At 48.7% G+C, this 17,658-nt stretch overlaps 1 protein-coding gene across 3 annotated transcripts in view; it reads right to left on the reverse strand.

The window, feature by feature from the left end:
• Window positions 1-2,650: 2,650 nt before the first annotated feature.
• The window catches only part of kank1a (KN motif and ankyrin repeat domains 1a), a 49,730-nt gene continuing 34,722 nt past the window's right edge, over window positions 2,651-17,658 (reverse strand). For all 3 annotated transcript variants that reach the window (XM_076891214.1, XM_076891215.1, XM_076891216.1), the window contains exons 3-12: window positions 11,926-14,583; window positions 9,840-10,004; window positions 7,414-7,510; window positions 6,979-7,200; window positions 6,775-6,862; window positions 6,382-6,601; window positions 4,885-5,027; window positions 3,853-4,053; window positions 3,627-3,725; window positions 2,651-3,446 (exon numbers count right to left, since the gene is read on the reverse strand). In XM_076891214.1, coding sequence (XP_076747329.1) covers window positions 3,384-3,446; window positions 3,627-3,725; window positions 3,853-4,053; window positions 4,885-5,027; window positions 6,382-6,601; window positions 6,775-6,862; window positions 6,979-7,200; window positions 7,414-7,510; window positions 9,840-10,004; window positions 11,926-14,583 — 3,956 coding nt within the window. In that variant the 3' untranslated portion in view covers window positions 2,651-3,383. The remainder of the gene's footprint in view (window positions 3,447-3,626; window positions 3,726-3,852; window positions 4,054-4,884; window positions 5,028-6,381; window positions 6,602-6,774; window positions 6,863-6,978; window positions 7,201-7,413; window positions 7,511-9,839; window positions 10,005-11,925; window positions 14,584-17,658) is intronic.

The raw sequence follows: 17,658 nt of genomic DNA on the forward strand, positions 1-17,658 counted from the left end.
AAGTCTCACTGAGGTTAAAAGCCAAGGAATAAAAGTGGGTTTTAAGACGTGATTTAAAAGTGGACAGTGAAGGCGCCTCTCTAACGTGCATGGGCAAATTATTCCATAATTTAGGAGCCACGATAGAGAAGGCCCCGCCCCCTCTGAGCAGGAGCAGCTGGTCAGCTGACCTGAGAGACCGACAGGGTGTGTGGGGATGAAGAAGCTCAGAGAGGTAGGACGGGGCAAGACTGAAGGCATTTAAAAACAAACATGAGAATTTTAATATGAACTTTAAAAGACACAGGCAGCCAGTGCAGAGAGGCCAGCACGGGGGTTATATGCTCTCTTTTTCAAGTTCCTGTTAGGAGTCGTGCAGCCGCATTTTGAACCAGCTGCAGACGTGACTGACTGACCCCCACATAAAGTGCGTTACAGTCGTCCAGGCGGGAAGAAATAAAAGCATGGATCACTGCTTCAAGGTGCTGCCTCGAAAGAAAAGATTTTACTCGTGCCAGTCGCCTTAAATGATAAAAACTGGACTTCACCACTGCTCTGATTTGGTTGTCCAATTTAAAATCACTGTCCAACTCAAAACCAAGGTCAGTAACAACAGGTTTAAAATAGACTTCCAGGGATCCTAAAACAACAGAGGACTCAGAGGGTGATCTTCATCACAGGTGATCAGGCTTGGGTCAAATATTTAGAGAGAAAAATGGATCTGAAGCATCTGAGATGTTGGTCCAGCCATGACAGTAATGTCGGTGCATGAACTCATCAAACCATCTTTAAACCTGGTTCTGTGTGGGAGGAGAGGAGCAGGGAAGACGTCAGCAGCCAAGGCCATTTTAGGTCAGACTGAGCTTCATTCAGTCTCCAACTCATCAGAGTGTGTTAAACATCAGGGAGAGGTGTGTGGACGTTGGGTTTCAGGTCATCAGGGCCTTGTTGCGCTGCATTGAACCAAACTGCAGATAACTGCAAACAGAAATGTATGAAGGTAAGTGACCTCTTAAATTAAAGTGCAAATGAATCCTAAGATGATGGTTACCACAGCAACAGTAACTGTTAACAGAAAGAGCAGTTCAACAGCAGACAGGTGAAAGCTAACTAACAGTGTGAAGCAGCAGCTGCAGGATCTGCTGCATGGTTTCATCATCTGTGATAAGAAATCAAATCTCTTATGAGTGTGAGCAGGTCGTTTCCTCACAGGTTCACAGAGCTTGTTGTCAGCAGGGCAGATAAAACAGCACCGAGCCTCTACAGGGGGCATCCGGATTTGAACCGGAGACCTCAAATGCTCTACCACTGAGCTATGCCCCCCTCTGCTTGTGCTTTCAGGCAGAATCAGGCCTCTGTCTGAACAGTGCAGTAAAAGCAGAGCTCAGGTCAAACCTGCTGGCCCTTGATCATATTAACCTGGGTCATGAAGTCTCTTCATTTATTGTGTTTATCTCCCAAAGCTGGAAAACTCCAGCAGGTCCGAGTTGTTGAACACATCAAACATGTAACCGTCAGCTTATGGTCAGAAACACCAGAACGGTTTAAACTCAGTAAAACAAAATGACCAAAATCTTAAAGTGAAAAGAACTTTTTGAAGCAGAATTTGCACGTGCTCACTTTGTTTCTTCTGCTCTGTGATTGGCTCGTTCTTGTTTTGATCCTGGTGGATAAACCTTAGTGAGTTGGCGGCGTGTCTTGAAAGCTGCTTTTCTAAATTAAAGCTGATATTTTTTGTACTGATTTGAATCGACCCCTGTGCACATGCTTTTTACGTAATGCTGTTTTTCTTTAAGATGAAATAATAAAATATGTTCAAATGAAACAGTTGTTGCCATTTTTGGGCAACAACCCAGAAATGTTTGAACAAAGAGCCTCCAGAAACCCCGGAATCAATGAAAATAGTTCAGGACATTTCTGAAATCAGAATACTTTATTAATCCCGAAGGAAATTAGGGATCGACTGATCGCCAAACTATAACTTTAAGGCTGCACTACACAAATATCCCACTGTGACATTGTCTCTGCATGAAGGAGCGCTGGACTCCTCAAACAGAAAAGCTTCTCGGTGCTGGACAGTGACAGCACCCACCAGAAGATGTCAGATCCTCAAGCCAGTCATGAAGTCCGTTGGTTCAGTCAGACACGTTCACACCAGCGTCCTGCTGGAGGTCATTTTGCTCTGGCAGTGCTCAGCATGTTCCTCTTTGCACCAAGGAGCACTTACTGGTCCCACTGATGGGTTATAGTCCTGTCCAGGTCTCCTGGAACGAGCTCCTTTTGTTTGCAGCAGTGGATTTGTTTTGGAGGAGCCAGACTTTAATTTTTAAAGTGGTCTTGAGCAACACTTCTGCAGCTTTCTGAAAGTCTTCAGGGTTTTTCTTTGGACTGTGTGATTTTTCCTCTCTAGTCCTGATACCTGAGGATCTTTTAAATAAAAAAACCCCCCACTGACGTATGAATCAATTAATCTCAGTATTTCCCCAGTTTTCTTGTAAAAGAGAAAAAAAAAGGTTGATCTGAGGACTTGTTTTTATGCCTTTTACTCCAACACTGACCTCCCTGCTGCTCATGAACCACGGTTTTGTTCACAGGTCAGTTTCTTCATTAACTGGTATGAAACCGTTCTGCAGAAACGTCGAGCGGTGAGAACAAACCCGACACGTCTGGATTCTTTAATTGGTGTTTATTGTTACATGGTAAAGTTTAAGGCACTTCAAATCTCACGTGAGCATGAAAGTCAGTACCTTGATGAAAACTAGAGAACTTATTTTACACAGAAGGAAACTGGAGTCAAACGACCACCGTATGTACAACGTAATACATCTCTGCATTAAAAACTATACTCTGATAAATATATAACCTCGTGGATTGTTAAGTAGTAAAAGGAAATATTCAAAATACTGTGATTCTTCTTTTTAAATAGATACAAATCATTTGTATAAAAGTAAAACTTCTCCAGTTTAGCTCACGCCGACGTGACACCGGGATGTCGAGGCCAGCGGTATGTACAGGATGGCCGGATCGCGCTCCATCGCTGACGCTCGCAAACATAATTAAAAATAAAATCAAATGACGAGGGTTTGGTGCTCTTTATGATCAACACTGAGCATCAAGTAAAAAAAAAAAAAAAAAAAAAAAAAAAAAGGCATATTTTAGTTTAAAGGTTGGTCTGAACTCCAGAGTTTGTGACTTTGGACACGTTTCAGCCAGTCTGTGAAGCACCAGCTGCTTACATTCATATTCAAAGGGCACTTTGGGCTCGTCGTGGAGGCAAATGTGCACATAGATCAAAGAAAATCCAGAAATCTCATTGGTTGGTTGGGGAAATCCAGCGATGGGTAAGGCGTCGTGCATGAGAACCAATAGCAGCGCAGGGTTTGTGGGCAGAGGAGAGGCTGGGTTTAATCAAACATGCCCCTCCGGGTCGGACTCGGGGACGTTTTTCTGCCGAGTCGAGGCGTTCCCTAAAACACGCACGCACACACACACACACACACGCACACACACGCACGCACACACGCACACACACGCACGCACACACACGCACACGCACACGCACACACACACCAGATTATTAGGAAGGAGGTTCTGAAATGTGTGACGAAGCTTCCATGATTTGGTGCAACATTAAAATAGCGACTCACTGGTGACTGGGCTTTGGAGAAGTTGACGTGAGCATAAAGCAGCACTGCGATGTCCTTGTGTCCCGCCTCCAGAGCTATGGACAGAGCGCTGCTCTCATCCTGGTGGAGCAAACAAAATAAGTCAGCATGACCAAAAGAACAGCATCTACACACCTGCAGTTCTTCTCTAATGTTAGAAACCAGTGGGTCCAACATTACAGCAACAAAGTTCTTCTACACAACTCACACTGTCGCTGAGCGTGGCGTCACAGCCCGGCCGGGCCAGCAGCAGCTTGACGATCTCGACGTGGCCGTGCTCGCTGGCGCACATGAGCGCCGTCGAGCCCTCGTCGTCCTGGATGTTGACGTCGGCGCCGTGAGCCAGCAGAGCTCGAACCATGTCCATCCTGCCGTGACTGACCGCCAGCATCAGCCCCGTCTGGCCGGCCTGCGGCGGGGACAAAAGCACGGTGAGCAAACCCGACGCTTCCGGCCTCCACGCCGACGCGTTCGTGCAAATATCAACTCTGAACTAAAACGGTTTCATTAAATGGAGAGCTCTGATCACACAGCTGCCGTTTTCAATGAAGCCACACAAACATCCACAGTATCACAGCACAGCCAGTACAACTGTACGGTGGGCGGAGCCTGGGTGAAGCAACGATGCATGGTTCAGGTAAAGAAGGAACAATCATCCAGATGATTGATGTTACTGTTTATTCATGATCACAGGATGCAAACAATCCTTTTCTATATTTCAACATGTTTGAAAACTCTCCTAGAGGCAGTTCGACGTTGGTTTGTGTTCATCACAAACACACCGAGTGGCACCAGGTCAAAATCTCTCCAGCAGCTCTGAGAAGCTTTGTCTGGAAGCAGTCCACGCTAACGGGTCGTGTTCCCGCTGCATCGTTCCCAAACACGACTCCAGATCAAATGTTCAGTATTTCACAAACTTAAATTTGTCTCACTTTTAAAAGTCCAGGCTTTACCCTTCTCCACCACACGGTGTCACTAAAGTGCAATTTTCCCACTTCAGCAGCTCCAGAGGTTTAAACTAAACTCTGTTTAAACTCCTGCAGGCAGTCGTTCATCGACTCATGTTTAGCTTCATTTGTGCATTTCTGATTTTTTCAGTAACGTTCCCGTTTCTGCTCCGTCCATCGTGCACGTTTCATTTCTGCTTTTGCTTCGTTTGCTTTTTAGAGCGACTCTGCTCTTGTCTGGCCATCGTGACCTTCGTATTACTGCTGCGACCTTTTGACCTCCTCTCACTGACCTGACTGGCGCGTGCGTTGACGTCACCCTTGCCGAAGAGCTCCTCCACAATACGCATGTCCCTGGGCGTCTCCACGGCTGCGAGCGCGGCGAGCATGATGGGGGTGTATCCCGCCTTGTTCTGCTGGTTCACATTACACACGTCTGAAACACACACCAACACAGACAGTTTAAAACTTCCAGAAGGTTGGACAAAGACATTTTTGTCAGTGGTGGGTTGGGGGGGTCAGCTTGGACACTGACTCGTCACCGTCAGTCAACGACGACACAGACGTGTCAGCATGTGACGCGTCTGTCAGTCGCTTCTCCTCGTGAATAAACAAAAAGGAAACACTCGAGTCGTACCGTCTGCTCCTCCTCACACTCTCTACAAGCTGAACACGCCAACATGGAGGGGGAAGAAACCCGTCAGAGGCCGGATGGGAGCGAAGCGAGCGGAGGCCTCAGCTAGAACTGGGACGGACAAAGGCTGCAATGGGAGGAGGGGGCGGAGACGGCGTCACGGACACAAGGACACAAAAGGCAGAGGAGACAAAAGGCCTTCAGAGCAGCGAGTGGCAGCGACCTCATCACAGTCTATTGAGCCTCCGCGGAGCTCGCTGTGTGGGAGCGTCAGCGAGGACGAGAAAACTTTCCTGTCTTGGAGCCCAAATGTGAGCGTCCGTGTCGTCTACATGTTCTTGGTGACATTTAACTCACACGTGCAGATTTCCTGCCCGAGCTTTAAAATATATTTTCTCACAGGAAGATATGGAAATGCAAACAGACCGTTTCTAGTCCTGCTGACTGGAAGTCATATTACTGCCACCACATTTAACCACTCTTTATTACAACTCTGAGTCCAAACAAGCCTCGAGCCTGAGAGGAAGGCGGAGGAGCCCCCTCCTGTGTGGAGACAGCACCAACCGAAGCCGTTTGTATCCTTGTATCCTCACTTTCAGTGTTTTCCTTCATCGTCTTCCAGCGTGAAGCCGTGTCCCGCCTGCATCTGCATCACGAGGTCACTCAGCTGCCTTTGTGTCAAACTATCAGATAATTATTTTGCTGTTAACAGCAGGAGCTGCGGGGACAGAGAGGGAGGATCCTCCTCGACTGTCAGGACGGAGGAAAAAGGAGGTGAAGCACGAGGAGAAACCAGGAAGACAAAAAGGTGAAATCTGACCATCGTGACATCTGAGACGTTTTATAGACAACAAATAAAGACTGCACGTCCCTCAACATGAACGTCTCACTGCTCTGTGCCCACATCAAGTTAAATAAAGTTTTTTTTAAGTTGAACTTCATCCTACCCGCAGCGCTCCACCAGTGAACGAGCCGAGGACTTACAGGATGGACAGACGGTCTGCTGTCTTCAGTTTTTACATTTAGAAAACAAACACAAACAAACAGTATAAATGGAGAAGAAGAAGCTGGAGGCGGGAGATGAAGCCCTCCCTCAGCAGCGCCTCTCCTGGGAGCCGATCGCTTCAAAGCCGCCTCGCACGAACGCAGCTCTCACCTGCATCCAGCAGCTTCTTCACCACCTGGAAGTTTGAGTGTGAAACGCTGTAGTGCAGCGCCGTGTTGCCGTTGCCGTCGGCCATGTTGACGATGTGGCGCAGCACGGCGGGAGAGAAGTCCGTGAAAGCTCCCAGGTAGTCCTCCACCATGGCCGCCACCGCCGCCTTCTGGCTGGACACGCGGAACCACTCGTGCTGCACCGTGTTGAGACAGCCTCTCTGCACAGACAGGAAGTGACCATCAGCACGCCGACAGGCAAATTTAGCCAAAGGCCCAGCTCTGGGAGCACAGTGGGCGTGTCACACTGAATCCACCGTGGTGACTGGTCAGCGCTGCGCTCCAAACCACGTTTCATGACATCGTTTAACAAACAGCTGATCAGATTCCTCACCAGGTCTTTGTTGGTCACAGCCTTGGAGTCACTGAGGTGCGACTTGAGAACGTCGCATGCAGCCAGCATCTTCTCGCTCAGCTCGTACCTTTGAGTCGAGGTCAAACAGACGTCATTCTTCTAATAGCTTCAGCCTCATCCTAACACAACTGATCAAATTTACAGACAGAAAAATATCATCATGATTTCATCTTCTTTACTCGCCTCTCTCTCGTCTCCTGCTTCTCTGAACTTTCCTCGTCATCCTTCTTGTCCACGTCCTCTGCTCCCTCGGGCTGGAACTCCTCCCTCAGGCTCTGCCCCTCCACTTTCTGGTGTTCCTCCTTTCCTCCGTACCCCTCCTCCTCCTCCTCCTCGTCCTCTTCGTCTGACCCAGAGGAGCTGCTGTCCTCTGAGCTGGAGTCGTCACTCGACGTAGTCTCGTATCTGCGCCACGAGGGGGCGACAGAGGTGCAGAAACAAAGATGTGAGTGCAGATCAGCAGCTCGGGTTTCATATTTGCGAACAACACTAACGAGCTCGTGAGGCTCGGCGTCGACGCAGCTGAGCAAACGTGAGCCCTGCCACCTTTGACCTCAGCCGGGACACAAACACTGAAAAACTCTCACGCTACAAACTTCTGATTAAAAACATTCTCACCCTCCGTTCACCCCGACGAACTGCAGGTTCTTCTTCGTGCCGTTGGAGTCGGCTCGGCCGTCTTTCTTCTTCATGATGGATTTCAGGGTGCTCTGCCCTGCAGGAGACGCAGAACATCGTAAACCAGAGCCGACAACATGACACATAATCCAGAATCAACTTAAACTCATCTGATAAATCGAACAGGCTGCTTTAAAACAGGGCTGTGTGTTTATCGTTAATAAAAAGCACCATGTAGGCGCGCTGTTATATCCAAACATGAATAGTTCATCGATACATAAAAAAGGAAACCCTTCATCATCACAATGTGACACAAAGTTCAACTTCAGGAAGCGACGACGAGGGCGCAGCGACGACGAGGGCGCAGCGACGACGAGGGCGCAGCGACGACGAGGGCGCAGCGACGACGAGGGCGCAGCGACGACGAGGGCGCAGCGACGACGAGGGCGCAGCGACGGCACCGCCTGCGTCGTTTCCTCCTGTTGTCACTTTGATTTGCAGAATGCTTTTGTTTCCTGAGCGACAGAATCACGTTTAACTGCCGTCATGTGATGATTGTGTGTTCACATATTTTTGAACACTGCAGATATTCAGACGTCACTTATGAACAAAGATACGTTCCTCGTCAGGACTTCATCTCAAACAGACCCTCGTCACTAAATGAATAAACAATAAGATTAAATCAGATCTCTGACATCTGTAAGCTCCAGCTTCTATATTTCACCTCTGTTCATGAGCGCAGCGCCCCCTGTTGGAATCATGTTAAACAGCTGGACTATTTAGGCTCCCTTTTGTTTACAGCCGTGTGTGGCTGAGACAGTATTACAGGGCTGTGACAGACACACTTATCTGGAGTTTATGCATCATTAAAATAAGACCATTTATGTTTCCGTTATTTATAGTGTGTAAGGTGAGACTTTTCGGAGTGCAAAGTGTTTTTCCTTCGTCGTTTCCGTCTCTTTCCCATGTTTCATCACGATCCTCCTCATAAAATCATCCCTCCAACTCTCCTCCTGCATAATTAACACACCATGTAACTAAATAGCCCATTGAGCTGGTTACAAAGAGCCGATAACGCCTGAATGCTCCACTAAAAGTTCTGACATGATCGAGAGCTTTGGCAGAGACGAAAGCAGCCATTAAGTGTCCGTCTCATCTGTCCGTGAGGCGCTGGAAGCCGACTCAAAGCCCGAAGTATCTCAGTCATTTTAAGTAGAGGCCTCGAAAACCGAAATACCAGCAGAGCGAGCCAGAAACACTCAGCACATCTGCCAGGACTTGCCTCCACCGAGGGGCCTCCTTAACGCCGCGGGGAGTTCATGCATCAGCATGCAGGAGCTGCATGTGTACACACAGGCGCGTGCGCTGCTCATTAGCAACAGAGTCGTTCAGCACGCTTCCCGTGTTTTGACAGCTGGGAGTGAGAGTGGCGCGAGCCGCTCGTCGGGCCGATGACGGCGCTCGTGGTGGCGTTTCACACGTCACCTGGCGTCTGCGCGAGGTAACCTCCTACAGTCAGCTCAGGTGAGGTAACGCGCACCTTACAGCAGCCGGGTTGTGAAAGAAGCGTTTGAATGTTCTGCTGAGGGGCCGTCTCTACAGCCAGCAGACCACAGCCTAAACATCTGGTCAGATAACTTAGGAAAACATCTGCTTCACGCTCCAGAGCCTCGCTCTTACTGTTCTGGCGCTCTGCTTCTGCACAGGAACAGGAACTGCAGCTGAAACAGTGACTTCAGCTCGCAGTGTTTATAACCCTGATAAATGGACTCGGGGGCCGAAGAAGGCAAATAAGATGTGTTTGACTCTCAAACTGAGCAACAGAGTCCAAAAAGCACGAGCTGACAATCTGATTCATGTTCCTGGGTCACAGAGCATCAGACATCAGCCCGTCTGCTGTGGAGGGAAAACCTTTGAATCATGTTAAGGTTCAGCACTTGACCATAAGACGTAGCAGTCAGGTGGGTGTGGCTGCAGCACCAAAATAAAACTGATTGAGCTAAAAGCAGAAGCAACACAGATCTGGGAGTCTATGATACTCGAAACCACCTTCAGCCTCCAGACCTCCATCTCAGAACCTGCAACCTCCACAGTCAGGACAGGGGTACATTTACACTGTCAGAGGCGTGGCCTGGAGCACTTTTGGCTGTCCAATTAGGATGAAGCTGTAGTATTTTATCAGGAAGTTCATTAGAAATAACGAGCAGGCGTCTGTGGGACGCCTCAGAGTCTCTGGACTAGCCAGACTTGTTAGCATTAGCTCAAAACTACCCACAAAACAAACAGAAACTTCAAGATGTTGATTCCAACTACAGACGACAGTGGCAGGTCCATCTTTTATATGCAGCTTGTAAACTGCAGCGCTCTTAAAATATTTAATATTGGAATAATAATAACAACAATGAGCTGTGTTGTTGCAGTCGCACCATGCAGCGCTGTAGACATCTGGAGGTCCATGCGGCTCTTCTGCTCGGCCGCACTGATCTGCTGCTGCGACGGCGTGTTCGCAGGCGTATCCGCTGCTGTGAGGTCAGGTGACTTCTCCACGTGCTTCGCCCCGACAGACGACAGCTGGAGCTGCTGACTGCTCTCTGACAAGGGGAACAAAAGAAAAGGTCAGGCAGGTTTAGACATTTTGAGCTCTGAACGTTCACTTTGTTACCGTCTGAAACGACAGAGCGCCACAGAGGCGAGGAGCGATTTGAGATCCAGTTTTCTAAATCAAGACAGTTTTTCACTCCTATGATTTGAAGACGGCAGCATTCAGTAGGAAAAAGGCTCTTGGTGCTCCAAGGAGCAGCATCAGCCGTGACTTTAATGTAACTGTGTGCTGAATGTTGATGGCAGGAGTAAAGTCACAAGAACGGGATAAAAACAAAAGAGGAAATGTGTGATGACATCGCAAAAGAGGCCAGAAAGGAGCACAGAGTCGCCGCGTGCTCATCTGCAACAACGTGTGTTATGTAAGGGAGAAGGAGCCATGAATCAGCATCAGCAGGGAGCTGTTAGTGAAGGCAGGGCGGCCCGCAAAAACAACAAGTGGAAGAATGGTGCGACATTACTGCCTCCTGAAAGAAATGAGCTCATTGTTGGTTCAAGTCCAAAGGCCCTGCCACATTTTTCAGGGTCACAGATCAGCACGGCCTGTCTGATCCTATCAGGATTCTCTCTACACGTGTGTGACAACCCCACCCCCTAAACTCCAAACCAGCACCCACCCTTCAGTCCTGAACTACACCTTGATTCAGCTCATTAGAACACTGACATGCATACAAATGTGTCTGAGACGAGCAGCACTCGTCCAGGGCTGAAAAACCTGCAGTTCCTCTAATGACCACTTGAGGCAGTCCCCATAGACTCCCATGTTAAAACTTTAACTGTAGCTACTGCAAACTTCACATCACTCAGCTGAATGTCGACAGGTTTGTGCCGTCACAGCTGTCTGTAACCCGTTTAGGCCCATCGGAGCTTAAACGTAACATTTTTAAATCCTGGTAGAATTGCAACCACATAAGCTGGCGCACTTTTTTTGTATATGAAACTGGAGGAGTTGAAATTGCATAACATGCATTCAATTTTCTTCCAAATGGCTTTGCAAAAAAAAAAAAAAAAACAAAAACAAAAAAACAAAACATAAAAATCACTGCAACAACAAAAACATAATAATCCTGAAACACGCTTTGCCAATCTGATCAGCTGTTTGCAGCACTTCCTACATCAGCGCAAACCATCGCATGTTCACCATCACCTGTCAAAACCGGACGTGACGTCATGTTTTGGGGAAACGTAGTTTTTCCTTGCAGCGCCTCTCAAAGGTTTACTGTGTTTATGAAAGTTCATGCCTTTCTGTACAGTTTCTGGGAGGCTTAATTGACCTGTTGGAAGTAGATTCTCTTGATGCTGTTTTTTTATAATAGTTATTTCGTTTTTCCTGCAGTTAATAAAAAAAACATTGTGTATCTCAAAAATGAAACTATGAAGACACTTGAAATTTCTTTAAGTAGAAACGTGTGTAAAAAAAAAATAAAAAAAATCCTTTTTTTGTAGTTTATTGCACTTCTTTTGCAATATGTGTAGTTATTATGGATTTAATGCACACACATTATTAAAATTTGGGATATAACGTTTGTATTGCTGCATAGCAAGTTGAAATACTCCCAGAAATGCCTACAGCATGTAAAAATATAAAGATAAGCACGAGGTCTGTGCTGTAGTTTTGAGTGAAGGAGGCATTTCAGTATTTTATGAATTTGTTACTTTGCTTTCATACAAACGAAATAATAACTTTAGGTTTGGAGGAAATGCTCGCTTTCAAAATGGAGAAGCAAACATGAAGAGGATGAAATGGAAATCACATCATCTCTGTGACAGCGGAGCAAACTCCATCAGCTGAGGACGATCAAATGACACGATCGTTAGCTACAGAAGAGCCATTATCATAATGGGAGGAAAGCTCGAGTCGGTCTACATGTCAGACTCTAGTCTGATATAATAAATAAACAGTACCCTCACCTTCTTTTGACTCCGCCTGCAGCTTCAGGATGTCCTCGGCGCTCCCGTACTTCATGACTGAGTTGATGGATGACAGTGTGCTGACCAGCTGACTGTTGATGACCCCAAACTGGGACTGGGGCTGGCCGAATGCCTCCGCCAGCTCGGTATAGTTCTCGGCCAGCAGCATTTGCTGCTCCTGCAGCAGCTTCTGCACGCGCTCGATGTAATGGTCCAAGCTGACGCCACCGTGCGCCTGCAGGGCGGCCGGATCAGCGTGCACAGCGGCCGGCGCAGGCTTCACCTCTGCCGTCTCCTGGCTGCCGATGCTCGCCACAGACTCAGCCGGCTGGGAGGGGCCACATGCTATGTTTCTGGTTTTTAAACCAACCAGGAAATTCTCATGGACGCTCACTGGCCCCACCCCGCATTCTTTGGTTTTAGTTGAGCTCAATTTGCCGGGCAAGAGCTCCACGTCCGAGGTGGTTCCAACGGCGATCGAACGCATCTTTGCCGTTGAGTGAACGTCTTTGACGAGTCCTTCTCCGGCAGCGACGGTCCGGGTTTCTGTGACCACCGTGTTGGTTTGCTTATCTGATGTAACCGACTCCATGTGAGTGAATGAGTCTGAGAGGACAGCCTGCTTCGTGTTCGTGGACTTGTGTGCAACTTCTGCCTCAGTGCTGGTCTCCTGAGTCAGGAACTCAGGAGCTGCCGTGACTCCAGAGTCCACTTGACTGACACGGTCAGTCTCAGTTCCTTGTGACACCAGCGTCTTGATGGGACTAACGATCACATCCACCGAACAGTCTCCACAGCCCATGGATCTCTGCTCTTTGCTGGCTTCCATCGCGGGTTCACCGAGGGTCAAGCTGTCCACCAGCTCCTCTGTGTTCACTCCCACCTCACAAACGCTGAGCTCTACGCCTACCTGCCGATGGCACGTCTCCACGTGCCGTCCTACACACTGGTCAGACACCTCCATCTGTTCGTGCACCACCCACCGGTCCATGGGGATATCCGGTCCTGTGGCGACGCTGTGCACAGAAGGCTGACAGGACACTCCTCTAGTCAGAGTCTGTGGACTTTTAGCAGTGCTAACATGGCTGAATTCCAGATGTTCGCCCACTCCCTGGCTGCGTGTCTGGACTTTCGCCTCCACACAGGCGCTGTACATCTCCGGCCTGACCATCAAACCTTTGTCTGCTTTTTTCTTGTTTGACCCACCGGCAGCTTGGAGCTCCAGTTTCAGCTTGCCCATCTCCATCTGATGAGTGGTTTCTTTGAGCTGCACCTCCAGGCGGTAGATCTTCTCCTTCAGGGAGTCGATGGTCTGCTGCTGGAGCTCGATCTCTTTCTCAGCTTCGCTGCTCATGCCCAGCATGGCCTCGGTGACGCCAACTGCAGTGCTCCGGATTTCCAGCCGCTCTGTAGACACCCCCGCGTCCCGAAAACAGCGTTCCTTCTCTGGCTTTCTTTGGGTGGCTGGAAGATTATTCATATTTTGATCAGTAACTATGCCAACAGACTTTTGGTGGGCCTGGTTCTGCGTGAGGTTTTGAGGCTGATTTTCATTTGCGTTGTCCTTGGAAGTCTTCTCCAGTGCTTGGACCTCAGCAGCCAGGCGTCTGAACTCCTCCAGCCTCTGAGCGCTCTGCTCCTGGGCTTCTGGCTCGATGATGTGCAGCTCTGTTTCCTTTTGGATGGGGCCCGGGTTTTCCATTTGGTCAGCGCAGCCTACACTGTAGGAACGTTTGCGGAAGCCGCCAAGACCTTGACCTTTTGATTGAGCAGCCAACTGTCTTTTCTCCTCCTGCAGAACGGCAATCTTCACCTGCAGGATGGGAATGGTTTTCACCTGCTCTTCCAGCTCTTTCAGCTTCTTGAGCGCCACGACCATCTGCTCCCGGATTTGCTGCAGGTGTAACGGGCTGACGTTCGTTACCGGGGTAGCCACGCCAGAGCTCATGGGGCTGTGGCGGATGGAGCTGCCCCTGGATGGTGGGTAATAGGGGTTATACTCTCCGTTAGGGAGATGACCGTTGATGGGCAGAGTCTGATAGGTGTTGGGAGAGATCTGGCTTGTGCCTATGGAGCCAGAGTAGGAGGACAGCGAGCTGCTGGAGCCCATACCACCGAAGCTGGCAAGACGCCGGCGGGGCATCGGAGGCTCGCTTAGCGGCTGCAGAAGCGCACGCTCCTGCTCCAGCCGACGGCGGGTCTCCATGAGGGTCTTCTCCACTTGAGGGTTGTGCCGAGGGGCAAACCTGGGCGACGGCGGGGGGAGGAGCTGTTTCTGCTCTGCAATGCTTGAACACGGCTGATGCAGAGGCACCTCACAGGCTGCCCTGGAGAGGGTGGGGGTCAGCGGGGCAGCGGCCCTGTTGGTGAAGAAGACCGGGGACTGTTTGCCGTCACTGTTGGAGGAGGACAGCGAGTCTGTGGAGGTCCATTCAGCCTGAGCGCCGACCCCGCCAGTGCTGCCCCGAGGCACCGCCGAGGGTTTGGCCACTTTGGGCTTCCTCTGGATACTCAGCTTCTTAATGGTGTTGCCCCTCTCGATGTCGTCAACATACTTGAGGAAGTCCAGGTCTAACTGATAACCATAAGGAGTTTCAACATAGTAGGGGGCCTCAGAGTCCTTCTCGTCTTCTGTGCTTGGGCATCTTTGTCCTCTTTCTGTAAGAGAGACCACAAAAATGTATTAGTGTCGCTTTAATGCTGGAAACAGACCGATTTATAGACTCGTACATACTGAGAGGATCTACTGAGCAAGTCTGTGACAGTGTGAGAGTCAGGAAAATCATTTATCCTGTTAATTTGAGACATAAAATCACAATAAACCCACTCTTACATATAAATAGATCTATGCACATTTCATTCAGCCACATGGTAAAAACAGGAGGAGGAAAATAAAGAGGACAAATCCACAAATCCCAACAGCTTCATCTGATCCGACTCTTAACGTGCAGGTATTTTCTTTGTTTACACAGAGTTAGTCTAATGCTCGCAGCACGCTGCCGGCACCTCTGGCCACAGACGGTCGTCATCATTTGACAGAGCGAGTACAAACATCTCAAATTTCTCACATCTCTGCGTCTCACATAGTTTGGGTCCAACTAAAACATTCTCTGCCAAAATAATTAGCACTCAGGCTTTTCCACAAAAGCGGCAGGAGATTTAAAACAAAATTAATCTGTCAAAGTCGGCTCACCGAGGTGTGACGAAACCAAAGGTTCAAAGCTGTGACACAAACAGACCGTCGCTTCCAAAGCTCACATAAGAAAGAAGGCAAAGGGCTCTGAGAGGCAACGTCAATATTCCCTCGTTCAAAATCCATCCAGTGTCCACGTTTTAGCTGTTACAGGCAGAAGTGACCACGAGCTATCACCCAGTTAAAAGAGCAGCTACGGGCCAATCAAAGCTGCTTAAATCAAAGTCCAAACTCCAACACTTCCAGCTGAAAATGCCCTCCGTCACAGCCAGGCCGCCGCATTCACACCGCGTTGGCTAAATACAGAGGCTTGTTCTTGGTATGCCTGGAACTCTCAGTGACTAAAGCAAACACAGGCTGGAAATAAACAGCCCTGCTCTTCCCTTCCAGTCCGCCCAGCTCCTTTCCATTCAGCAACAGGAGGAGGGAACTACAGGGATAAGCCTGCTGCTAAAACCTCTGCATGTGTTGCTCAAACTTCACTCACCGCACACCAGCAGCTCTTTAACTGGACGTTTCCTCCTCTGCTCCTCTCGGCTTCACATTCACGGCTCTGTGCTGGGATCGCAACTACGCCTTCTCCTCACTCTGTGCTCGCTTTCATAATCCTCTCTCCACACGGGACATAAAAAGCTCCACTATTGGTGTAAACTACACGCAGCGCTGCTCTGGTGCACCATTGGACAGCTGCTTCCTCCAATCGTGTGAGGCTAGAGCCGGGCGCTTCCCTTCCTAAATAAGAGTCCTGTTATGCATGGAGGGGAGGTGAACCCACAACAATAACAGTCTGTTCTTGACACCAGTCACACTTTTACACTGGTCTATGCTCCATGATACAAAGACTCATCCGTGACTTACAGTCAGTTTGTGTCCACGCCTTTATTTTCAGAAGTTACCTTCGTTTTTCTACCAGGTAAAGAAAACTGAGGGGAAACACCTGAGTGCACGTACACACACACACACACGGAGTGACCTGGTCCGTGCACGGCTAAATCTACCCCCTCAGTGTTCAGCCTGTGATGATAACACTGCATGGATTCCAGTTCAATTCCATTTCTATGGCACCAAATCACAGCAGCAGTCGCTTCAAGGCGCTTTATGCTGTAAGGTAAAGACTTTATTTAAATCATGCTGTGTCACAATTTTAAACTAGTCTGCACTCCTGACAGTTGTTTGGGGGGGAAAAAGCCAGTTTCCTCGTGTTTTCTGATTTTTTGTTTTTGTGAGTCGAGCGTCTGTCAGCTCCGTCTGCAGACAAAGCCCCGGCTGTTTTCTGCTGCCCTGAGAGTCACGTCCCGTTTTTCCCCCTGGTATAAATATTCTGAGCGCACAGTCACGGTCTTGTGCTGTCTGGTTTGGAGGAGTCCCCCTGTGGCACGAGCGCCAACCGGCCGTGTCGCATTTGACGGGCGGCTCTGTGGCACGGACACTCCGAACAGCTGAGCGATGACCTCATCAGCTGACAACTGATGGGGTCGGGCAGCAGGACAGCGAGAAGAGCCCGGGCGTCTGCTGCAGCTAGCAGCTGTGAGTTCGTCAGTCTGAGGGGTCACATGACAGTTAGCACAGCGAGGCTGCTGGACTTCATCTCCCTTCTTACAGACCACGTCTTCAGCCCTGCCTAAAGCCGTTTGCACAGCCATGAAAAGGAGGCATTATTCTGTTCCCCAAACTGAGCTGCACCAGTGTGACCAAGCCCTCGAAAACAGGACCTGCAAACTTCCCTCTTTACCTGCCTCAGCAGCCAATGAGAGGAGAGAGAAAAGCACATTTCTGGTTACAATTTGGTCATAAAATTATTTTCTCATTTTCCCCTGAACATCCTGGATGTTAAAACACCACATTACTGTCGTTTAGTGTATCCGGCCTGATGGTGGAATCGACCTTCTTGCTGTGAGGAAACAGTGCTGCTGTACGAGTTTTTAATTTAGCAAATTTAGGGACTCATCATACTTCCTCTCTTTTCCACCTCATTTTCTGCTCTTGCTCCAAAGCTCACAGCTCAGCCTGTTCGTGTGGGAATTTCAGCCTCGTTCTTTCAGCTGTGACCAGGTGGGTTTAACGCTCTGCTTCCAAGTGCAGAACAAACATACAAACAACTGAAATCATTATTTGAGGGTCCAAAAGTGCTTTAATCAGCTGATGAAGATAAGCCGTTTCCTCAGGTGATAATCATCTGACACTTTTTACAGAAAGTCTAATCGTCTCTGAACTCAAACCATTAATAAGCTGAGCTCCAGTATAAACAGCTGGTTTTTAATCGTTTAGTTTCAGGGGGATACATGTTTTTTTCTTACCCATCCAAGGACATTAAGACCAAATACAGCTATGAGCATGTGCACCGTGTATTAATAAAAGACAGAATAAACAAAAATGCCTCTTTTAGTCAAAGTCGTCCAGCGGAGCAGAGTTTTAGTTTTGACCACACAGTTCCCGGCTCTGTTCCACTTCCCTCAGATATTCAAATATTTCTGCCTAATTATCTAAGGTGAGCCATATGTACAAGCTCACAGGCCACAATGAGGACTCGCAGCTCAAAC

Source organism: Maylandia zebra, linkage group LG12 (assembly GCF_041146795.1).
Source record: "Maylandia zebra isolate NMK-2024a linkage group LG12, Mzebra_GT3a, whole genome shotgun sequence".
NCBI lineage: Eukaryota > Metazoa > Chordata > Actinopteri > Cichliformes > Cichlidae > Maylandia > Maylandia zebra.